The sequence below is a fragment of the Salvelinus alpinus genome, chromosome 5 (genome assembly GCF_045679555.1).
Source record: "Salvelinus alpinus chromosome 5, SLU_Salpinus.1, whole genome shotgun sequence".
NCBI classification, from domain to species: domain Eukaryota; kingdom Metazoa; phylum Chordata; class Actinopteri; order Salmoniformes; family Salmonidae; genus Salvelinus; species Salvelinus alpinus.
In genome coordinates, this window is record NC_092090.1 from 80124138 (window position 1) to 80143927 (window position 19790).

Sequence of the window (19790 nt, forward strand, 5' to 3'; positions counted from 1 at the left end):
TTGTCATTGTAGAAAACCAGCATTAACCTATTTTCCTATGCTTTTGTGCATGTTGACACCAACTTAGCATTGAGAAACGATCAAGCTGAAGCACTCATTTTGATTTTATTGATTTGAATTGATCATCAATAACTACTGCCAGAAAAAATTACATTCAAATATTATATTTTCCCTGTGTGTGTGTGTGTGCTCCAAAAACTGAGACCAATTTGTGATGCCTAAAGTGGTAACAAAAAACAACACACATAGGATCTTATTCAATAATGTATTGGATGATGGTTTCATACATATGTGAATCCAAGACACTTGGTATATTTTTGTCCATTCCTTAACAGCTTCCAATGCCTTGAAACATGAGATGAGATGTTAGCCTTTTGAGCACCTCATCTGTATTAACAGGTTTTAATTACATTTATTTTGACAGGAGAGGTGACGCCAGAGCACATATTGTTAAACAACATTTGGAATCGCTTTATGATCAAACTCAAATCTCATAGGTATTTCAGTAAAACAATCCCATCCTTGCTTACCCAAGTACTCAACCACTTTGCACCTTTTAGTGACAGAGGTCTATGACCATCAAATCACAATCTATCAAAAAGGCCAGAAAAATCATGAGGCTTAATTGATATGGGATAAAAAGTAATTTCTAAATGTCTGCTTTTTACTTAGGGATTTGGGATAGAAAATTTCAGAGGGACTTTGTTTAGTCCTGTTTTCATTCAATTCACCATCTTATTCACACATTACTAAACCCGTCTTGTGAATACTACAAAGAGTCAATTCAGTCAGTTGAATATATATATATTGTGTCTGTCACCAAAATTGCCAATTGCAACATGCATGGTTTCACCAGTGTAAAAAGGGATAAGTGCTGATTCAATGTCAATGCGCCAGAACAATAATACAAAACAGTATATTCCCCTTTTAAGTGACCAGTATGAAATTGCATGCAAAATTCAAACAATTAAATTAGGTTTATGTGAATATGTAAAGGTTCATAAGGGTCTGTGTAAATCAATTCCATTTTCAGCCATTTATTTGTCAATTCTTCTGTGCAAGACGATGAGATCTCATACAAGAAATGTTACTTCTAAGTACTCCCATACACAGTATCACTGATATAGAAAATTAGTTGTAAAAATAAAGGACAGTTCATCATAGATTAATATAGGATATCCAGATTCTCCATTTCATCCTTAGAGGTATACAGTGTCATTCTGAAGTGTCAAGCACATACTGTATCTGCTCAGCAAGTATGGAAGAGTCCGTTCTGTCAGGATGTCAGCAATTTTATACTTTTGCCTCTCCCTGTTTGCTTCACAAAAAACACTATATTAAATGACCTAATTATGAACATTGTCATTGTACCAATGGATTACAAAATAGCCTGCCATTTCTCTCAAAAATCAACCATTAGTTTTCCATGTGCATTCCCATAGTTAAAACTTCCATAATCCCATATAACATATGGCAGAACCGCTGTCTACTGGTTTCTTCTGTTATTATATTCATTAATTATTGTGTTTACCAGTTATGAAAGCGACTGGTTCAGTAAAGCTTTAAGAAGCAAGACTACCCTGAGAGAAGGTCTAAAACATGGGCAAGCTTGCCAGACCAGAACTGGCTCATATGGGTTTTAGTTAAAGGGATAGTTCCCCCAAATAACAAAATTACATATTGGTTTCCTTACCCTGTAAGCAGTCTACGGACAAGGTTCGGCTGCAATCTATGCTTTGGTTTAGTTTCCCTAGCACAGTTTCAAAATGCTAATGTTTTGGAATTTGTGGAACAAAAAAAAGCATCATGTCCAAATTATCAGAAAATATCTCAAATTGATTGTGAAGCTCAACAAAAAGTTTTGTCACGTGCACAAGTATAGTGAAATTGCCTTGCTTGCCTGCTTATAGATGATTTGAACATGATGTGCGAAAATACTAATATCGGTACCATGACTTGAATGGGATTTGTGCCACAAATGCTAAAAGGTTAACATTTGGGAACAGTGCCAGGGAAATAAAACCAAAGCATGGATTACTGTCATTCCTTGTCCGTAGACTGGTTTCCTTACCCTGTAAGCAATGTTATTTTGTTATTTGGAAGAATGATCCCTTTAATAAATCTGTACACTATATTTCAATATAGTCAGCACATTTTGTTCAATAACATAAGATATCATTTTCAGTAAATGTGTAATATTTATATATCTATACATATACAATCCAAATCCTCTGAACTAGTTAGACAGTGTTTACTACCAACTTCAACGATACAGTAAAGGCAAAGACTCACTTGTGGACACTAAAAATTACATTTCTTGAATCCTCACAATTATTTAAATCTAAGTGCTGTAAGTAGTTCATACACAAGGTATTGAAGACCTATTAAAATGGTTGAGTACAAAACAGAAGGAAAATACAGAAGATTATAACGAACTGCAAGCATGACAAAACTAATATATTCAATACAGTAGTGGCCAGCGGCAAGGATAATGAGACAATCAATTCCCTTTTGTGTCATAGAATGTACATTCTAACTGAATTCAATGTAGTCAAATGTTGGTCATACTGTATCATGTTCTTTCCATCAGGATTCATTTCCATGCTTTCAGATTTTTATTCCAGTCGGACAGAGCCAAACAGAGGGACTTGTCAGTGTTCTATAGTGCATTATTTCTTTCTACAGTATGTTACTACCATGTAATCAAACCAGAGTTTTTTGTATGACTCAAGACTGTGTTTGCCCACTGAGCTAAGAACAAGATCGACATGAATGCAGGAGGAACAGCATGAGTCTCTGAAAGGACAGAATTAGGATGGAGAGAAAGGGAGCAGAGGATGAAGCATGTTGTCCTTGGTAATCCAAGAGCAGGGGTTCTCAACGTGGCCTTTAAAGAATGCTCATGTTTGCCTGAGACTCTTCACTAGAAGATTATCAGGTTCCATTGTTGTCTGAGACATCACTCAAACATATCTTAATCCATTTATTCAAAGGTTGGAAGGTCATGAGTGTGAATGACAATGCAATCATGGCATGATCTGCATCAACAAAAACTGAGGTAACCAGGTGTGCATTGGCCCGTTATAGTCTGAAACCAGTGATTTAGAGGACGAGAGCTGTCTGAAATAAATCATGTAAACTGTGCTCATGTGTAGTGAGTTTCATTTACTGCCTAGTAAACCTCAATGATAAAAAATAAATACAAAATACACCAAATAGATTCTACTAATTAGATTTTACATTTCCTTTCTTATGTTTTGCAGATGTTTTTTTTTTCCTCACAAATTTTTGCTCAAGTATATCACAGGTGACTAACTATAGAGGATAACAGGGTCAGTGAAGTACCATGCAACATCTGGTTCAGAAGGCTATTGCAGACAATTCTACAACATGTACAACCACACTTTATATGTTTGTTACAAATGTTTCAAAACATACAACCAAGAAACCAAGTACATACGAGATGTTGAATATTTAGAGTCTTAAAGGACTATCTCTCAGTCAGTAGTAGAATTTCACGGTACTTGACTTAAACAGTCCTGTCTTACAGACAAAATCTGAAAAATTGCTATTCAAAAAGTAGCAAATTTGGTCAGTCTCTTTTTAAATAATTATAGTGCTTTTGATGGCTTAAGACAGGGGTCTTTTTTAATCTCACCCAGTGGCAATCTACACAACTTCAGTGTACATTTCATGACACCATAGCTGCAAAAGTCTTTACGTCAGAGTCCATTAAGTAAAACAACAGCTAGTGCTGTTACATATATTTCAAAGTAGTATTCATTATCAAAAAACCTAAAACACATTTATAAATATTTTTTATTTTCTAAAAGTCCTCTAAGGGAATTTTTCTGTAAGAGTTTAGCTCTGGTTCCCCCGGTTTTCCGAAAAGGGGTATTTATTTAGTGTGATCAGACAGGGAGCACAGGCGTTGAGGAGCCAGGCTCCACCCCATGTGCTCTGGAAGCTTCTCTTTGAGAGTCTCCCATGTGCGGTGCGATTCAGCAGGACTGAGGAAATGTGGAGGGAGGGAGGGGCCTAAAACTCCCACTCCAGGGTCTCCTCCCGGTTAGCTGCTCTTTCCAGCCTATGGATGATATTGTTGAGGTTGGCCATTTTCTCAGTGCGTCTCTGAACACTCTTGTTGGGCTTGGGGCTCTGGATGAGAGGCAGGGGGTTAGGGTCCAGGCTGTGGTTGGTGCTTGTGGTGGGTGGGTTGGGCAGGGATGGGGAGATGGGTGTAGAGGAAGACGGGACAGGGGAGACAGACATCATGAGGCCGGGTGAGGAGGCAGCGGAGGGGGAGTTGAGGGAGACCTCCAGGCTGCTGCGACAGGGCTCCGATGATGCCTTGAAGCTGACTGGGTCTACAAAAGACTTGCTGGATTTGTCACCCCCGTGCCTGGACTGGCTGGCTTTCTGGGGGCCATCTAGGGAGAGCTCCCCGTGGAAGAGCCCCTGTGCCTGGCTACACATCCCTTCTTCCTGCCTCAGGCTCTGAATATAGTGTGGAGCCAGGTGGGGCTCTTGGCAGCCGACCATCAGGTCCCCATGCTCCGTTTTCAACTGAGGGAACTGGACACCCATAGAGAAACACTGTATCTTAGACTGTCCGATGAAGCCCTCCCTCTCCTCCTCCTCCTCCTCTCCCTCACTGGCCTCCTGTTTGACATGAGGCAGTGATGTGTTGGCGCTGAGGGGGAGGATGGGGTGGGTGCGTCCAGTGGGGTGCAGCAGCCCCCTCTCATCCCCGTCTGAGGTGGGGCTCTGTGTGGCCGAGGGAGAGTAGCTGTGGTGTTCTGCATCCGTGTCGTTGTCCTGGAGACCCTCCATGAGGACCTCCCGTCGCATCCTGGACCTGCTTAGAAAAACACAACAATCAAAAAAACAGTTGGAAGGAGTCGTGTATTTCATTAATCCAAAACAAGCATTCAAGTATTCTGTTAGTAATTCCGTGTACTATATTGATCAAATGTCATTATTCTAGTCCCTCTGGGGGTGGGGATCTGAAGCAATGTCTGACCTATAGTTGTGAAACCAGTTGATGACGGTATTGGTTTTGAGGTTGAGCTGGGAGGCCAGTATCTCAATGGTGTGCTGGGATGGGTATGGCTCCAGGAGGTAGGCCTTCCTCAGAGCATCCTTCTCCTCAGCCCCCAGCACCACCCTGGGCTTCTTCACCTGGCTGTATGGACACAGGTCTATGGAGACCAGGGCCGGGCTCACACACTCAGAGCTGGCGCTAGGAGAGTCACTATCTGAGCCGGTACTCAGCAGCCCATACCGCCGCTTCAGATAGGCTGGGAGGACAACAGAGAGAGAAAGAGTTAGAGAATTCAATGACGACGCACGGAATAACATGAATCAATACATCACACAGTATAGCTGCTGTACATACATCCATGGGTACACTCAGTGCTCTACTGTATATGAGCAGGTACAGCAAATACACATATTGCTAACCCTGATAACAGAACACCAGATACCATGCTGTAAATAGACCAACCTTTCTTCTCCATCTTCTTCATGTCCCTCAGCTTGTCCACATTGTGCGGGTCGTTGAGCCACAATTGCATGCGGACAAAAGGCTCCCTGCCTTTGAGGCTGAGTTTATGCCAGGGCTTGGGCCTGGAGAGCAGGTCTGACACTGAGCCCTGGGTGAGGCCCAGTATACTCTCCCCAAACAGCCGCTGGCCTAGAACACACACACAAACAAAAAGGTGTAAACACACACCTTAACACGTTTCCCAAACAGAGCACACAAAGTAGATCTGTTTAAACACTGCTGGCCTAGTAGACACATGACATAACTAAGACTCAGGGTTTTTCCTAGTCAGGTGGTCAGACCAAACCACAACACATATCAATAGCTCACCAGAACATAGACACTTATTTCTAAAACCCATATCCAGATACACCAACAGACTCACCTAGGTTGTTGTCTGTCAGTACCTCCTTGACTTTCTTGGTGATAGCGTATGTGTCCAACTCTGGGTACATGGCCACCAGCTCCTGGATGCCCAGCGGGGCGTGGGGCTGGTGAAGGGAAAGCAGACTGGGGGTGGACTTCCCTCCCTCTGGGTGGAGGTTCACCAGGCCCTCAGGCTGCTGGTTCTCCTTGCTGCTCTCCAGGGTCAGGCTGACGGGCTCCACCAGCGGGCTGGGGTGGCTCTCCTCTGGGCTGGAGGGCGGGGAGGGTGACGACTGGGCCGTCACTGGGCTTTTATCTATGGGCGGAAGTCACAAAACATCAGAGGGTAATATAATCAGTTAGAGCAACAGATAAAGAAGCAAAGATACCTTCTCCATTCAACTGATTGACCAGAACTTAAATATATACAAACTATTACTTCTACTAAATAAATGTGCAATGTGATATGGAGTGGCCCACCTTGAGAGAGGCTCTGGCTGGGGAGCTGGTTGAGTCCTTGTCCCAGCTGGTCCAGCAGCCACAGCTGCATGCGGATAAAGGGTTCCCTGCCTTTCTGGGTCAGCTTGCTCCAGGGTTTGGGCCGAGACAGCATGTCACTCACACTGCCCTGAGACAGACCCAGCACCTGGAGAGGACACCAGAAACAAGATAAGAGTCAGCAAGTAAAATAGAGTAAACAGGAGTAAATAGTAAACAGCTATTTCTAATGTGAATATGAATCAAGTTGATAAAGATCTTGGGGAGAAAAGTTTGGCTATTTCATACACTCTTTTGCAAGACGAAAATCAGTTTGAGATGTGACAAAATAGTGACTGGCACATCAACTTCACAACATTACTATTTTAAATGTTGCATATCTATAACCACTAGAGGGCGGTAGCACACAATCTATAGAATTAAATAACGCTTTTGCACTGGAATCATCTTTTACTTAAAAAGAAGCCTTGCTAATTACTTAGTTGTATGATGCTACAAGGCATAAAAGAGTCACAGAAAAACATCCAAAACAATGCAAACCATTTTAGATGAAGCATGGACAGACAAATCAGGACGAAGTAAGGAAGTTAGTACAGCAAAGTAAAGTGAACACACCTTTTCACCAAAGATCCTCTGACAGATGCCATTCTTGGCAAGCTTCTCTTTGACCTGTCGGGTGAGTTCGATGGTGTCCACCTCGCGATACATGTACATCTCATACTGCTCCGGCGTCAGGGGCGGCACGGTGGGCTTCAGGGTGCGGGGGATATATGATGGGTAGTAGGCCAGGCCATGGCCAGTTGACTCCCCGCTCACTGACACGTCTGTCTCCACCTTCACCTCCACAGACTGCATCATCCCCGAGCCAGTGTCCTCCTCAGCCGCAGACGCCTCCTCACTGTTGGGCAGACACTCTCCGTTCTCCAACCGGGGCCGGGGCAGGGCCGAGGGGCCCGAGGACGAGGAAGAGGACAGGGAGGGAGACACTGAGGTGAAGGGCTGAGAGCTGCCGCCCCCTACGCCGCCCACCATGCCTATGGGCCCCCGCTCCACGGACCAGTGCTGGTCGAAGTAAGTCCCTGCCTCGCCGATCTCTGACTTGACTTTACGGATGATGTTCTGAACGAAGGCGGCAGGGGAGAGGACACTGAGGGGGGTTTGGGGGCTGCTGACGGGGTTGGCCATGCACACAGTCACTGTGCCCCCCTCCTCCTGTTTGATGAAGGTGGGTAGGGGCAGGCCCTTGGAGGCCTCAGGGAGCCCCAGGCGCTTCACTTGGGGCCCAGCGCTGGTGGCAGAGGCCCTGCCACAGACCTCCATCTCCATCAGGGCCTGCTGCTGCGCCTGCATCTCCCTCCTGGCCTGCTCCAGGATGTTCTTGATGGTGTCATCTGAGCTGCTGTCTGCCCCGTTACTGCTCCTGCCCGAGGGGCTGCCCAGGGATGACTTAATGTCACCTGCAGAGCGCACACACACAGTCACAACACACCCACCGTTACACACAACTCTATAAATACATACTCCACACCAACTTCAAAAACTTAAACTGCCATCAAAACCAATTGCTGTCAAAATGTATACATCAAAATAATGATAATCTAAATGTCACCTGACCTAGCACAGTTGAATAAAGAGTAGATGCATAACCTGTTCCAGACCCACCTCCTCTCTGGGACTGGATTTCCTTCTTGGCCTGCTCCAAGATATTCTTGATGGCGTCGTCTGACCCAGTTTCAGGAGTTCGGATGCGAGGAGTGATGCTCCCTGCCACAGAGAGGGTAACAGAGAGAGAGAAAGGGGGTGAGTGGGATGGCTGATCAGAGAGCAGTTCCAAGGCGTTGCTTTTGACTGGTAGATCAATGGCTGCCTTTGAGATCTTGGCATCTGAGGTTGCAGTATACGGCAAGTTCAACTTTCAAAAGCTCTGAAATCTGGGGAGAAAACAAAGTTTAAAAGTAACACAACAAACATGGGAGAGGAAGCCATGAAGAAGTTTGAGGTGCAGGCCAAGGAGATTAAAAGGTTTAACCGCAGAGAGGTCCAGAAACTACACCACCAGCCTTTCAAAACACACCACATGAGAGACGAGTGGGCAACTCTGCTCTATCCCTCAGCACTAATAAAATCCTGAAATGAAAACACTGCTACCGCAATACATCTGCAGACAACCTTCAGTTTTAGCATATTAAATGCTTTTAAATTAATGCCTGCAATTCTTTCAGTTTAGAAAGTGAGTTTTCATGGCTGGGCACTGTGATCCTGTCCAGTATTTCCTGACACACCCAGTGATCTGCTGTTATATCTGTGGTTCAGGATAACCACTGTCCAGTCCACTCACCTCTCTGTCGGACCTGGATGGTTCTGAGGGCCAGAATGTTCTGTTCATCAGACAGGAACTGCTTCATCTTGATGAAGGGCTCCTTGCCTTTCACTGTCAGCTTCCTCCAGGGCTTGGGCCGGGCCAGGATCTCACTGACCGAGCCCTGTGATAGGCCCAGCACGTAGTGACCAAACACACGCTGGCCAATGTTGTGCTTCAGCAGCTGCTCTTTGATCTGGAAGGCAATATCCGCTGTCTCCAACTGGTCATCATCGCCTGCAGTGGAGCTCCCACTCTCCGATTGGTCGCTGGGCAGGCCTGCCTCAATGCCCCCAGTTCCTGCAGGTCCCTGATTGGTTGACATTAGGGCGGCTTTGGCTGCGTACAGGGCGGTGGGGAAGGCCATGATGGGGCTGCCGGCTTCCTTCTTGAAAAGTGGGGAGCAGAGGAGCTGCTTGTGGAGGATGTGGTCCACAGACAGCCTGCCCCCTGAGCAGGGGGACACAGAAAAGGGGCGGGGGAGGTCGTAGCTAGAGGAGGAGATGTCCATGGTGGGAGGACCAGGGCTGGCCGAGGTACGCACATCCACCTGGGAGACTGAGGAGAAGGACCCTGTGGGCCTGCCCCCCTCTCTGCCTGACTCCTCCGATTGGTCCTCATCTGCAGACACAGTCACACTCAGTTTGGCAGCACTTTCACAGCCACTGGGGTTAAAGCTGCATAGGACCAACACAGACACTACGTGAAGCTTACATACACTGTGTAGTCTCGGGTCTATAAACTACAAAACAGCTTTCAAGAACTACAATTAGATGTCATAGACATTCAAGCTGACTTGGAAGGCGAGTCGAGACTGACTCCCTGATCGACAAATCACCTTGCATCATAAATAACTACTGAATATGATTTGTAGATCAGTCAGTCACATTTTACCCATGATACATCACGGTTTTGATGCTCTCGAACATGGCCATAGACACTGTTGCCTCACCATTGTTGTGTAAGACTCTGGCCTTATCCATCAGGTATTTGTGAGAGGGAAGAAAGGTCTCTTTGTCCAGCAAAAGAGCCTCTGCAGCCTTGGCAGATTCCTGGTGACACACACACACACACAGGCTGTTAAATTCCGATGTATCAATTATAGTGGCTGTAGATATCCTTACAATGGATGCTGCTCACTAAGGCATTCAATGGCACTGCTGTACTTTTCCTTCCTTGACCGCAGTGGAACATTTAGAGGAAAACAAAAGTCTATTTTGAAACAAACTACTCTGTTTAATACTGGGCTATGAACAACAACGCAATACACAGCAGACCGTTAGTAAATATCTCACCTGGGATGAGCTACCATTCGCTGAGGCCAACTTCATTACCTTCAGGATGCTACAAGAGGGAAAAAAAACAGTAAGAATGTTATATTGTGTTCCTGTATATAAGACGGTGTAAAACGTTTAGTAGTCTCTTATCAAGCACTGTGGGTCACCTGAGTTCTGTTTTAATCTTGTCATAGTCCATCTGGGATTGCAGTTTAGCTTCTAATCTCTGAAACAGTCAAAGAGAGGAAGCATATTTCACAAAACTCCACTAACAAGAAGGTACCTCTTGCCATTTGAGTGTGTGCAATAGAACATACCTCAATAGCGTCTGTTTTATAGGCCAGCTGGCGTTCCAGCGATATGATCTGATTGGCTGAGGTGTCCTGGACTTCCTGTAGTGCGAACTGCAGTCTCTGTATGTTCTCCAACAGCCTGAGGATCTCATGGTCTTTAGCAATCAGCTTAGCCTCCAACTTGGATGACAACACACCACCCTTCTCATCCCTCTCCTAAGGGGAAGAAAGACAGGGTGTGAGAGAAAGAAAGTCAAAGAGAGTAAAAGACACTGAAGGGTAAGTTAATGAAAGGCGATAATTCCTTTTAAAAATATATAATATTCTGCCATCCAGAATTCACACACTTAAAGATCCATGACGTGAAGCTTGACTTGGCTCCCTGTCAATGAATTTGAAGGGGAAGAAATATAGGAACACATTGATCTAAAGAGGAAGTGGATGTGGTCTCGTCTTACCCCACTAGTGCCCTCTGGTGGATTATAGCTGCCTGGGGTGGTGCTCCGGGCACTGGCCAGCTGCTCCTTTAGCCTTTCCACCTGCCTCTGGGCCATCTCCGCTTTCTACAACCAAACATCACAGAATAACAACTCACACAACAAAACACTGACACAACCAATCTGTCAGTCAGTCAGCAGATATACAGATGAACTGGTCCTGAAGAGAACAGAAAGACAAATCTGAGGACAGACCCTCAGCAAAAAAATAAATAGGAGACGGGTTGGGACAACACCCACCAGCAGAAGTGTGCATCTACCACTCCATTTTGCTGAGAGGACGGTTTAGTCAGCACACTTTCTTCCCAAACTGTTTACCTGCTCTGTCACACTCGGGCTGCTAATTAATGATTCATTTTGAGAACATTTATCTAAGAGCTGCTGGCGGAGAGAGAGGGTAGGATAAAGAGCGAATGACAGAGCGAGCAAGCGAGAGAGAGCGAGAAGGAAATAGAGGAACAGGAGAAGGAAGGAGAGAGAGAGAAGAGAAATCACTAGGAAGGAAAGATAGCAATCAAGGCAATGAGGTAAGTAAGAGCCCCAGCTCATGGCACTCCGACATCAATCGCGCTCGGCAGTCTCTCCTGTCCTCTACTGAGTGCTGCCGTGGAGCACCCACAGACGGGGGCCAGGTTTTTCTGTCTCTAATCACAGGGGCTCAGGGAGTGGGAGGCAGGGGAGGAGGCGGCATGGGGGCTGCAGGATGCAGGGTGTCTAATTAAAACAGGAGGCTTGATTACAGGAGTGATTACCTTAACGAATGAGCATCTCAATCAGAGGGCTGCCTACAGGACGGCAGGTCTCACTCACCTGGTTCGCCTTCTCAAGGTTCATCATGATCACGCTGACCTCCTCTACCCTGGAACACACACAGAACCAGCCAGTGGGTTACTGAGGGGGCTATCTCTTAGTCTAGCATGATTTATACACCCTCCTTGACTTTTACACACTTTTCTTACATGATTCACAGTAAATCACACACTGCCCCAGTCTTCACACAACATCAAGAAAGCATCAGTCCTCACATAGCGCCCTGGACTGTCTCTCTGACCCCTACTCAGAGTTCTTTGGAGATTGCATCCCAACATGCCTCCATACATCTAACAATCAGAAGTCTAATTTAAATAGCAGCTCAGCAAGATTATTCATGAGGTTTGTTTGAAGTTCAACAGTTTCTTTTTAGACACATGGGACTTGATTTTCAAAAGGTGGAGAAAAATGAATTAATGAGGATTGTGAGATTGATTAAAATATGCACATAGATTTCTGGAATTTTTCAGGACAAAGAAACCCCTTTCCGTTTCACTAAATGTGTTTTTGAGAGGAAATCAGAGATCTTGTTCACTATCAAACAAACTCTTTTCAAACCAACCATGTTCTTCCTCACGTCTCCTCATGTCTGCCCCCACACTGCCCTTCATCTCACTGCTGGTTATTATGGGCTTGCTTTAGGAAGATTAATGACACAAACAACTTAACTCATCACCCATTCTGAATAGTCACAAAGCATTGCTTTCCAACATTTTGTGTGGTTAGCAATAGTTAGAACCCCAGACCTTTAAAATGCCCAATCATCCAATATTTCTCCATATTAATTAGTAGTAGTGTTGTGCTGGTGTACAGTCCAAGACTCATAGGGCTCCGAGCAGTGTCCAGGCCACGCCAATAAGCCTATGATAGATGGGACCACACTGACAGAAAAAGGTAAGAGGTGTCACATACAGATTTAATGAACTTGTGCAGTATGGAAAGATGCCTTGTATTGATTACCTGTTCAGATACTCAAAATCAGCCAAAGTAGCCAAATTACCCTAATTATCAACATCAAGGAAAAAGTCAGTGAGAGTAAGAAGAGGTAAAATTGGAATCACAGAGCCATGGGGATGAGTCCTGAGAGAGAGGTATTGGTGTTTATGGGCCAGGGGGTTGTGTATTTAGTATTCCTATTAGACTACTGCTGTCAGTTGAGGACAACACCCACTCATATGTCAACCCCTATAGGATGTATAACTCATTACCTATTCATTAACTACAAACCCAGCCATTCACAAATGAAGCACTGGCCCGGTGGCCCAAGCAGCAACACACAACTATCCTTCCTCTTCCCTCACAGGGAGCTAAAGAGCTGTCACTGTGAACAGCTGCTGAACATGAGAGGGGAGTCAAATGGAAAATGCTTCAAATCCAGCAGAATGGATGGCGGTGGGTCTGGAAACTGCAGTTCAATTGCACCATGGATTAAGCCTGGGAGAAAATCCATTAGCACCGGCTCACTGTGCTCCGTCCGCAGCACTACCCAAACAAAGGAGTGTTTACTTTTAATGTCTATCGACATCCTTCATACAACTTCAGATTAATTTCAACCGTTGAGCTGGATGCATAGCGCTCACAGATCCAGGACAAGGTAGAATATTTCTGGAGCAATCTTTAAATGGAGCCATTCTTCTTGAGGCGTGTCAAGGCAAGGCTCTGGCCGCAGACAGAGGTCAACACAGAGCTCTCCCATCCATAGACCTGCATTAGTCGATGAGTCACACCACAGTAACGTCCAAAATGGTTCCCTATATCAGGGATCATCAACTACATTCAGTAGAGGGCCGATTGTTTTTCTTAAGCGGATGGTCGGGGGCCAGAACAATTTGTAAATAATTCGTACACTACAAATTGACCGTAAGAAGGCCAAACAGATATCATATTTGAAAAACATAATACATAATAAAACATAATTTCAAACCTTGCTTACATTTGTATAATCACGTGTCTCTTCAAATCTAATCTAATCTGATTTCCTGGTGTTTTTACAGTCTTTTATGTCCAACAATGAAAAATTGTGGGGCCAAATAAAAACACCTGCGGGACGCCAGTTGGGGAACCCTGCCCTATATTGTGCACTACCCGCCTAGGGCTCTGGTCAAAAGTAGTGAACTATAAGGAAATAGGGTGCCATTTCAGATGCAGCCTAGTTCTGTTTTTACAATGGCTTCAGACTGGAAATGGCTTCAGACTGGAAATGGGTACAGACTGGAAATGGCTTCAGACTGGAAATGGCTTCAGACTGGAAATGGGTACAGACTGGAAATGGGTACAGACTGGAAATGGCTTCAGACTGGAAATGGGTACAGACTGGAAATGGCTTCAGACTGGAAATGGGTACAGACTGGAAATGGGTACAGACTGGAAATGGGTACAGACTGGAAATGGCTTCAGACTGGAAATGGCTTCAGACTGGAAATGGCTTCAGACTGGAAATGGGTACAGACTGGAAATGGCTTCAGACTGGAAATGGCTTCAGACTGGAAATGGGTACAGACTGGAAATGGCTTCAGACTGGAAATGGCTTCAGACTGGAAATGGGTACAGACTGGAAATGGCTTCAGACTGGAAATGGCTTCAGACTGGAAATGGCTTCAGACTGGAAATGGCTTCAGACTGGAAATGGCTTCAGACTGGAAATGGCTTCAGACTGGAAATGGGTACAGACTGGAAATGGCTTCAGACTGGAAATGGCTTCAGACTGGAAATGGCTTCAGACTGGAAATGGGTACAGACTGGAAATGGCTTCAGACTGGAAATGGCTTCAGACTGGAAATGGCTTCAGACTGGAAATGGGTACAGACTGGAAATGGGTACAGACTGGAAATGGGTACAGTACATTACAGTGGGGGAGTGACCATGTGTCGATTAGGGTAGAGCAAGCATGGCTAAAGAGAGAAGGCTGAGCATAGTGGTGTATGCATAGGTGGGCTGAGTAGGGACATGCAGTAGTGTATATGGAGAGACCATGAGAATAGTGAAGGATTGCAATGGACATGTTAGAGAAGCAGCAGAGAGGACAGTATGGACATAGAGTGGAGAGACAAGCAGGCTCTTACTTGTTGGCCTTCTCCTGGTCGTATTTACACCGCAGGTCCAGCAGGTCTGTCTGGGCTGTGCTCAGAGCTAGAACAATAAAGGAAGGCCATTAGTCATGATGTCCTTTCGCCTCACAGTGTCCAGAAAGGACCATCGGACAAAAATACTCACATGAATGCAGCACTTTGATCCTCTCCTCGGCCTCACCCAGTCTGTCGACCAGGGTGGTATCTGCGTCTTCGGCCTCCCTATGAGGAAGACACAATGTTTAAGATGACCAAACTTTCATAGACTCTCAGGAATACAGCACACAATACTGCATTGCATTCTGTTTACATCTAGGTCTATTTTCATTGTACAGTATGACTGATGAGGGCTGTTCTAATTTTTGTCTTTATTATACACATCATATCATGTTCACAGGGATGTGGAGGCGAGGACCAGGGCTGTGTTTCTCACCCCTCTGTCTGACTCTGGATCTGGTGGTTCTGCTGAGGTGAGCCTGTGGCTCTGAAGGCCTGTTTGCTGTTGGGAGTCATCACACAGGCGGTCCGGCTCGATGCCTCCCCAGCTCCTGACGCTGCTGCTGGGCCGTCCTCTGTGTCGTCTGTGGAGAAGAGAAGGATAGGAGAGGGAGAGGAGTACAGATGAGAGCTGTAGTCATCTGAAGTGAGGGGCCACAGAGAGAGTGCATGGAACAGAGACATCCTTGTGCACTTGGGTTGGAAACGGTTCAGGGAACAGAACAGAAAACCAGAAAATAACATAATTTTTCAAGGAACAGAATCAGGAACAAAAGTGATCGATACTATTCTGGAACAGAACCGTTATTTTGAAAGCATGGGAACAGGTTAATAACGTTCTTTTTTACGAACATGTCATTTTTTCCCAGTCACACAACAAATAATATGCAACAAAGCACCTATGCAAATCCCTCACTCTGTCACTCAGAAACTTATTCCAGCGTCTGCCTGTCAGCTGAAAATCTTTGCCAGTGTGTGTGTGTAGGCTACCTACCTGCCCCGCCAAAGCATAGTCTACCGTAGCCTACTGACATTACAAGCATGATTCAGAAATTAGAGAGAGATTTTTAATAAGAGAAGAATGGATTCACTTTTTCAATGCTAGTTAAGGGTACTATAGTTATTACGTTTCACATTGGATTTATTAATGACAAAAAGGTAAGATGTCGGGGAACAGTGGAACGAAACGACAATAAAAAAAAATCTGTTCAGAACGAAACAATTTGAAAATAATTTCTGTTACAACCCCTGCTTGTGTGGCTTATAGTGCGTTTTTGCACAACAAAAATACTTTCTTAGATGTTTTTCTCTGAAAAATAAATACTTTACAACTTTGAACAAACAAGCAGCAGTGAGCTGGGCCTGGGCCCATTCTGGGGTGAGTGCTGTGGCCATGGCACTGACCTGGCTTGTTAAGGCACTCCAGGTGTCTCCTCCAATGCCTGCTGACCTCCCTGACCAGGGCCTCACTGTCTGGGGCCGAACTCTGCAGCTGCTGCAGCCTCTCCTCCAGGGTGTGTGTGGCCTCCAGCACAGGAGCTGGGTCTGAGAGCAAAAACACACGATTGAGAGGAATTTGCTATTATTCTATGAACCAGTCCACACAAAACAGCCACTCACAAATAAAGAGAATTCAAAAGCTTGTACATTGCATTCGGAAAGTACTCAGACCCATTGACTTTTTCCGCATTTTGTTAAGTTACAACCTTATTCTAAAATAATGTTGTTTTTTCCTCAATCTACACACAATACCCCATAATGAGAAAGCAAAAACACCTTTTTAGAAATTGTTGCAAATATATTACAAATTAAAAAACGGAAATATTACATTTACATAAGTATTCAGACCTGTTATTCAGTACTTTGTTGAAGAACCTTTGGCAGCGATTACAGCCTCGAGTCTTCTTGGGTATGACGCTATAAGCTTGGCGCACCTTTATTTGGGGAGTTTGTCCCATTCTTCTCTGCAGATTCTATCAAGCTGTCAGGTTGGATGGGTCTCTCCAGAGATGTTCGATCGGGTTCAAGTCTGGGCTCTGGCTGGGCCATGGTAGGACATTGAGACTTGTCCCAAAGCCACTTCTGCGTTGTCTTGGCTGTGTGCTTAGGTTCGTTGTCCTGTTGGAAGGTGAACCTTCATCCCAGTCTGAGGTCCTTAGCGCTTTGGAGCAGGTTTTCATCAAGGATCTCCCTGTACTTTGCTCCGTTCATCTTTCCCTCAATCCTGACTAGTCTCCCAGTCCCTGCTGCTGAAAAACATCCCCACAGCATGATGCTGCCACCACCATGCTTCACCTTAGGGATGGTGCCAGGTTTCCTCCAGACATGACGCTTGGTATTATTGTGTTGTGGCCATGGCCAAATGACTACAGACCCGTAGCACTCACGTCCGTAGCCATGAAGTGCTTTGAAAGGTTGGTAATGGCTCACATCAACACCATTATCCCAGAAACCCTAGACCCACTCCAATTTGCATACCGCCCAAACAGATCCACAGATGATGCAATCTCTATTGCACTCCACAATGCCCTTTCCCACCTGGACAAAAGGAACACCTATGTGAGAATGCTATTCATTGACTACAGCTCAGCGTTCAACACCATAGTCCCCTCAAAGCTCATCACTAAGCTAAGGATCCTGGGACTAAACACCTCCCTCTGCAACTGGATCCTGGACTTCCTGACGGGCCGCCCCCAGGTGGTGAGGGTAGGTAGCAACACATCTGCCACGCTGATCCTCAACACCGGAGCCCCTCAGGGGTGCGTGCTCAGTCCCTTCCTGTACTCCCTGTTCACTCATGACTGCACGGCCAGGTACGACTCCAACACCATCATTAAGTTTGCAGACGACACAACATGGTAGGCCTGATCACCGACAACGATGAGACAGCCTATAGGGAGGAGGTCAGAGACCTGGCCGGGTGGTGCCAGAATAACAACCTATTCTTCAACGTAACCAAGACTAAGGAGATGATTGTGGACTACAGGAAAAGGAGGACCGAGCACGCCCCCATTCTCATCGACGGGGCTGTAGTGGAGCAGGTTGAGATCTTCAAGTTCCTTGGTGTCCACATCACCAACAAAACTAGAATGGTCCAAACACACCAAGACAGTTGTGAAGAGGGCACGACAAAGCCTATTCCCTCTCAGGAGACTGAAAAGATTTGGCATGGGTCCTCAGATCCTCAAAAAGTTCTATAGCTGCAACATCGAGAGCATCCTGACTGGTTGCATCACTGCCTGGTACGGCAATTGCTCGGCCTCTGACCGCAAAGCACTACAGAGGGTAGTGCGTACGGCCCAGTACATCACTGGGGCTAAGCTGCCTGCCATCCAGGACCTCTACACCAGACGGTGTTAGAGGAAGGCCCTAAAAATTGTCAAAGACCCCAGCCACCCCAGTCATAGACTGTTCTCTCTACTACCGCATGGCAAGTGGTACCGGTGTGCCAAGTCTAGGGCAAAAAGGCTTCTCCTCTTTTTGCGCTGCTGCTGCTCTCTGTGTATCATATATGCATAGTCACTTTAACTATACATTCATGTACATACTACCTCAATTGGGCCGACCAACCAGTGCTCCCGCACATTGGCTAACCGGGCTATCTGCGTTGTGTACCGCCACCCACCACCCGCCAACCCCTCTTTTACGTTACTGCTACTCTCTGTTCATCGTATATGCATAGTCACTTTAACCATATCTACATGTACATACTACCTCAACCAGCCTGACTAACCGGTGTCTGTATGTAGCCTCGCTACTTTTATAGCCTCGCTACTGTATATAGCCTGTCTTTTTACTGTTGTTTTATTTCTTTACTTACCTATTATTCACCTAATACCTTTTTTGCACTATTGGTTAGAGCCTGTAAGTAAGCATTTCACTGTAATACAACAGGTGTTGTATTCGGGGCGCACGTGACAAATAAACTTTGATTTGATTTGATTTATTCAGCCAAAAATAATCTTGATTCTCATGGTCTGAGAGTCATTAGGTGCCTTTTTGCAAACTCAAATCGGCCTGTCATGTGCCTTTTACTGAGGAGTGGCTTCTGTCTGGCCACTCTACCATAAAGGCCTGATTGGTGGAGTGCTGCAGAGATGGTTGTCCTAATGGAAGGTTTCTCCATCTCCACAAAGGAACTCTGGAACTTTGTAAGAGTGACCATTGGGTTCTTGGTCACCTCCCTGAGCAAGGCCCTTCTCCCCCGATTGCTCAGTTCGGCCGTGCAGCCAGCTCCAGGAAGAGTCTTGTTCCAAACTTCTTCCATTTAAGAATGATGGAGGCCACTGCGGCTTGGGGACCTTCAATGCTGCAGACATTTTTTGGACCCTTCCCCAGATCTGTGCCTCGACACAATCCTGTTTCGGCACTCTAAAAGACAATTCCTTTGACCTCATGGCTTAGTGTTTGCTCTGACATGAACTGTCAACTGTGGGACCTTACATTAGACAGGTGTGTGCCTTTCCAAATTATGTCCAATCAATTGAACTTACCACCAGTGGAATCCAATCAAGTTGTAGAAACATCTCAAGGATGATCAATAGAAACAGGATGCACCTGAGCTCAATTGAGTCTCATAGCAAAGGGTCTGAATACTTTTTAAAATTTATTCTAAAAACCTGTTTTCGCTTTGTCATTATGGGGTATTGTGTGTAGATTGATGAGGAACATTTTTTATTTAATCCATTTTGGAATAAGGCTGTAACATAACAAAATGTGGAAGTCAAGGGGCCTGAATACTTTCCGAATGCACTGTACATCTGAACATAAAGTAAAAACGGTAAAGTATAAAGTTCAACACTTCAGTCAAGTGAATTTCATTGCAGTCTATTTGATCAAATATAATGAGATAACACAATTATCCTGTTGCTGCTGTCAAAATACTTATCCTATTATTCAACTTATGTCAGGATCTTTAAAATGTAACTTTTTAAATAGCCTACTATCCCAAATCCTGCATGAGACAGTACAGGACAGTACATCATACGCGCTCCTTCACAGCAGTATCAACAGTAGGAGACAGATTCCCACTGAGAAATTGTTCCCAAGAGTGTCTCTGGAATTCACTCAAATGAGATAC

The 19790-nt window shown here is 45.2% G+C and overlaps 1 protein-coding gene across 3 annotated transcripts in view; it reads right to left on the reverse strand.

Annotated features, from left to right (window-relative positions):
• Window positions 1-251: 251 nt before the first annotated feature.
• Window positions 252-19790, reverse strand: part of LOC139576919 (homeobox protein cut-like 2) — a 114985-nt gene continuing 95446 nt past the window's right edge. Inside the window, exons 5-22 of one of the 3 annotated variants that reach the window (XM_071403521.1) lie at window positions 16115-16255; window positions 15147-15294; window positions 14859-14935; window positions 14708-14774; window positions 11646-11694; window positions 10797-10901; window positions 10363-10554; window positions 10213-10271; window positions 10064-10112; window positions 9721-9820; window positions 8748-9389; window positions 8024-8173; window positions 7025-7866; window positions 6392-6557; window positions 5931-6227; window positions 5507-5695; window positions 5024-5300; window positions 252-4861 (exon numbers count right to left, since the gene is read on the reverse strand). In XM_071403521.1, the coding sequence (XP_071259622.1) occupies window positions 4039-4861; window positions 5024-5300; window positions 5507-5695; window positions 5931-6227; window positions 6392-6557; window positions 7025-7866; window positions 8024-8173; window positions 8748-9389; window positions 9721-9820; window positions 10064-10112; window positions 10213-10271; window positions 10363-10554; window positions 10797-10901; window positions 11646-11694; window positions 14708-14774; window positions 14859-14935; window positions 15147-15294; window positions 16115-16255 (4373 nt within the window). In that variant the 3' untranslated portion in view covers window positions 252-4038. The remainder of the gene's footprint in view (window positions 4862-5023; window positions 5301-5506; window positions 5696-5930; window positions 6228-6391; window positions 6558-7024; window positions 7867-8023; window positions 8174-8747; window positions 9390-9720; window positions 9821-10063; window positions 10113-10212; window positions 10272-10362; window positions 10555-10796; window positions 10902-11645; window positions 11695-14707; window positions 14775-14858; window positions 14936-15146; window positions 15295-16114; window positions 16256-19790) is intronic. The other 2 variants (XM_071403522.1, XM_071403523.1) reach the window with 2 other exon arrangements.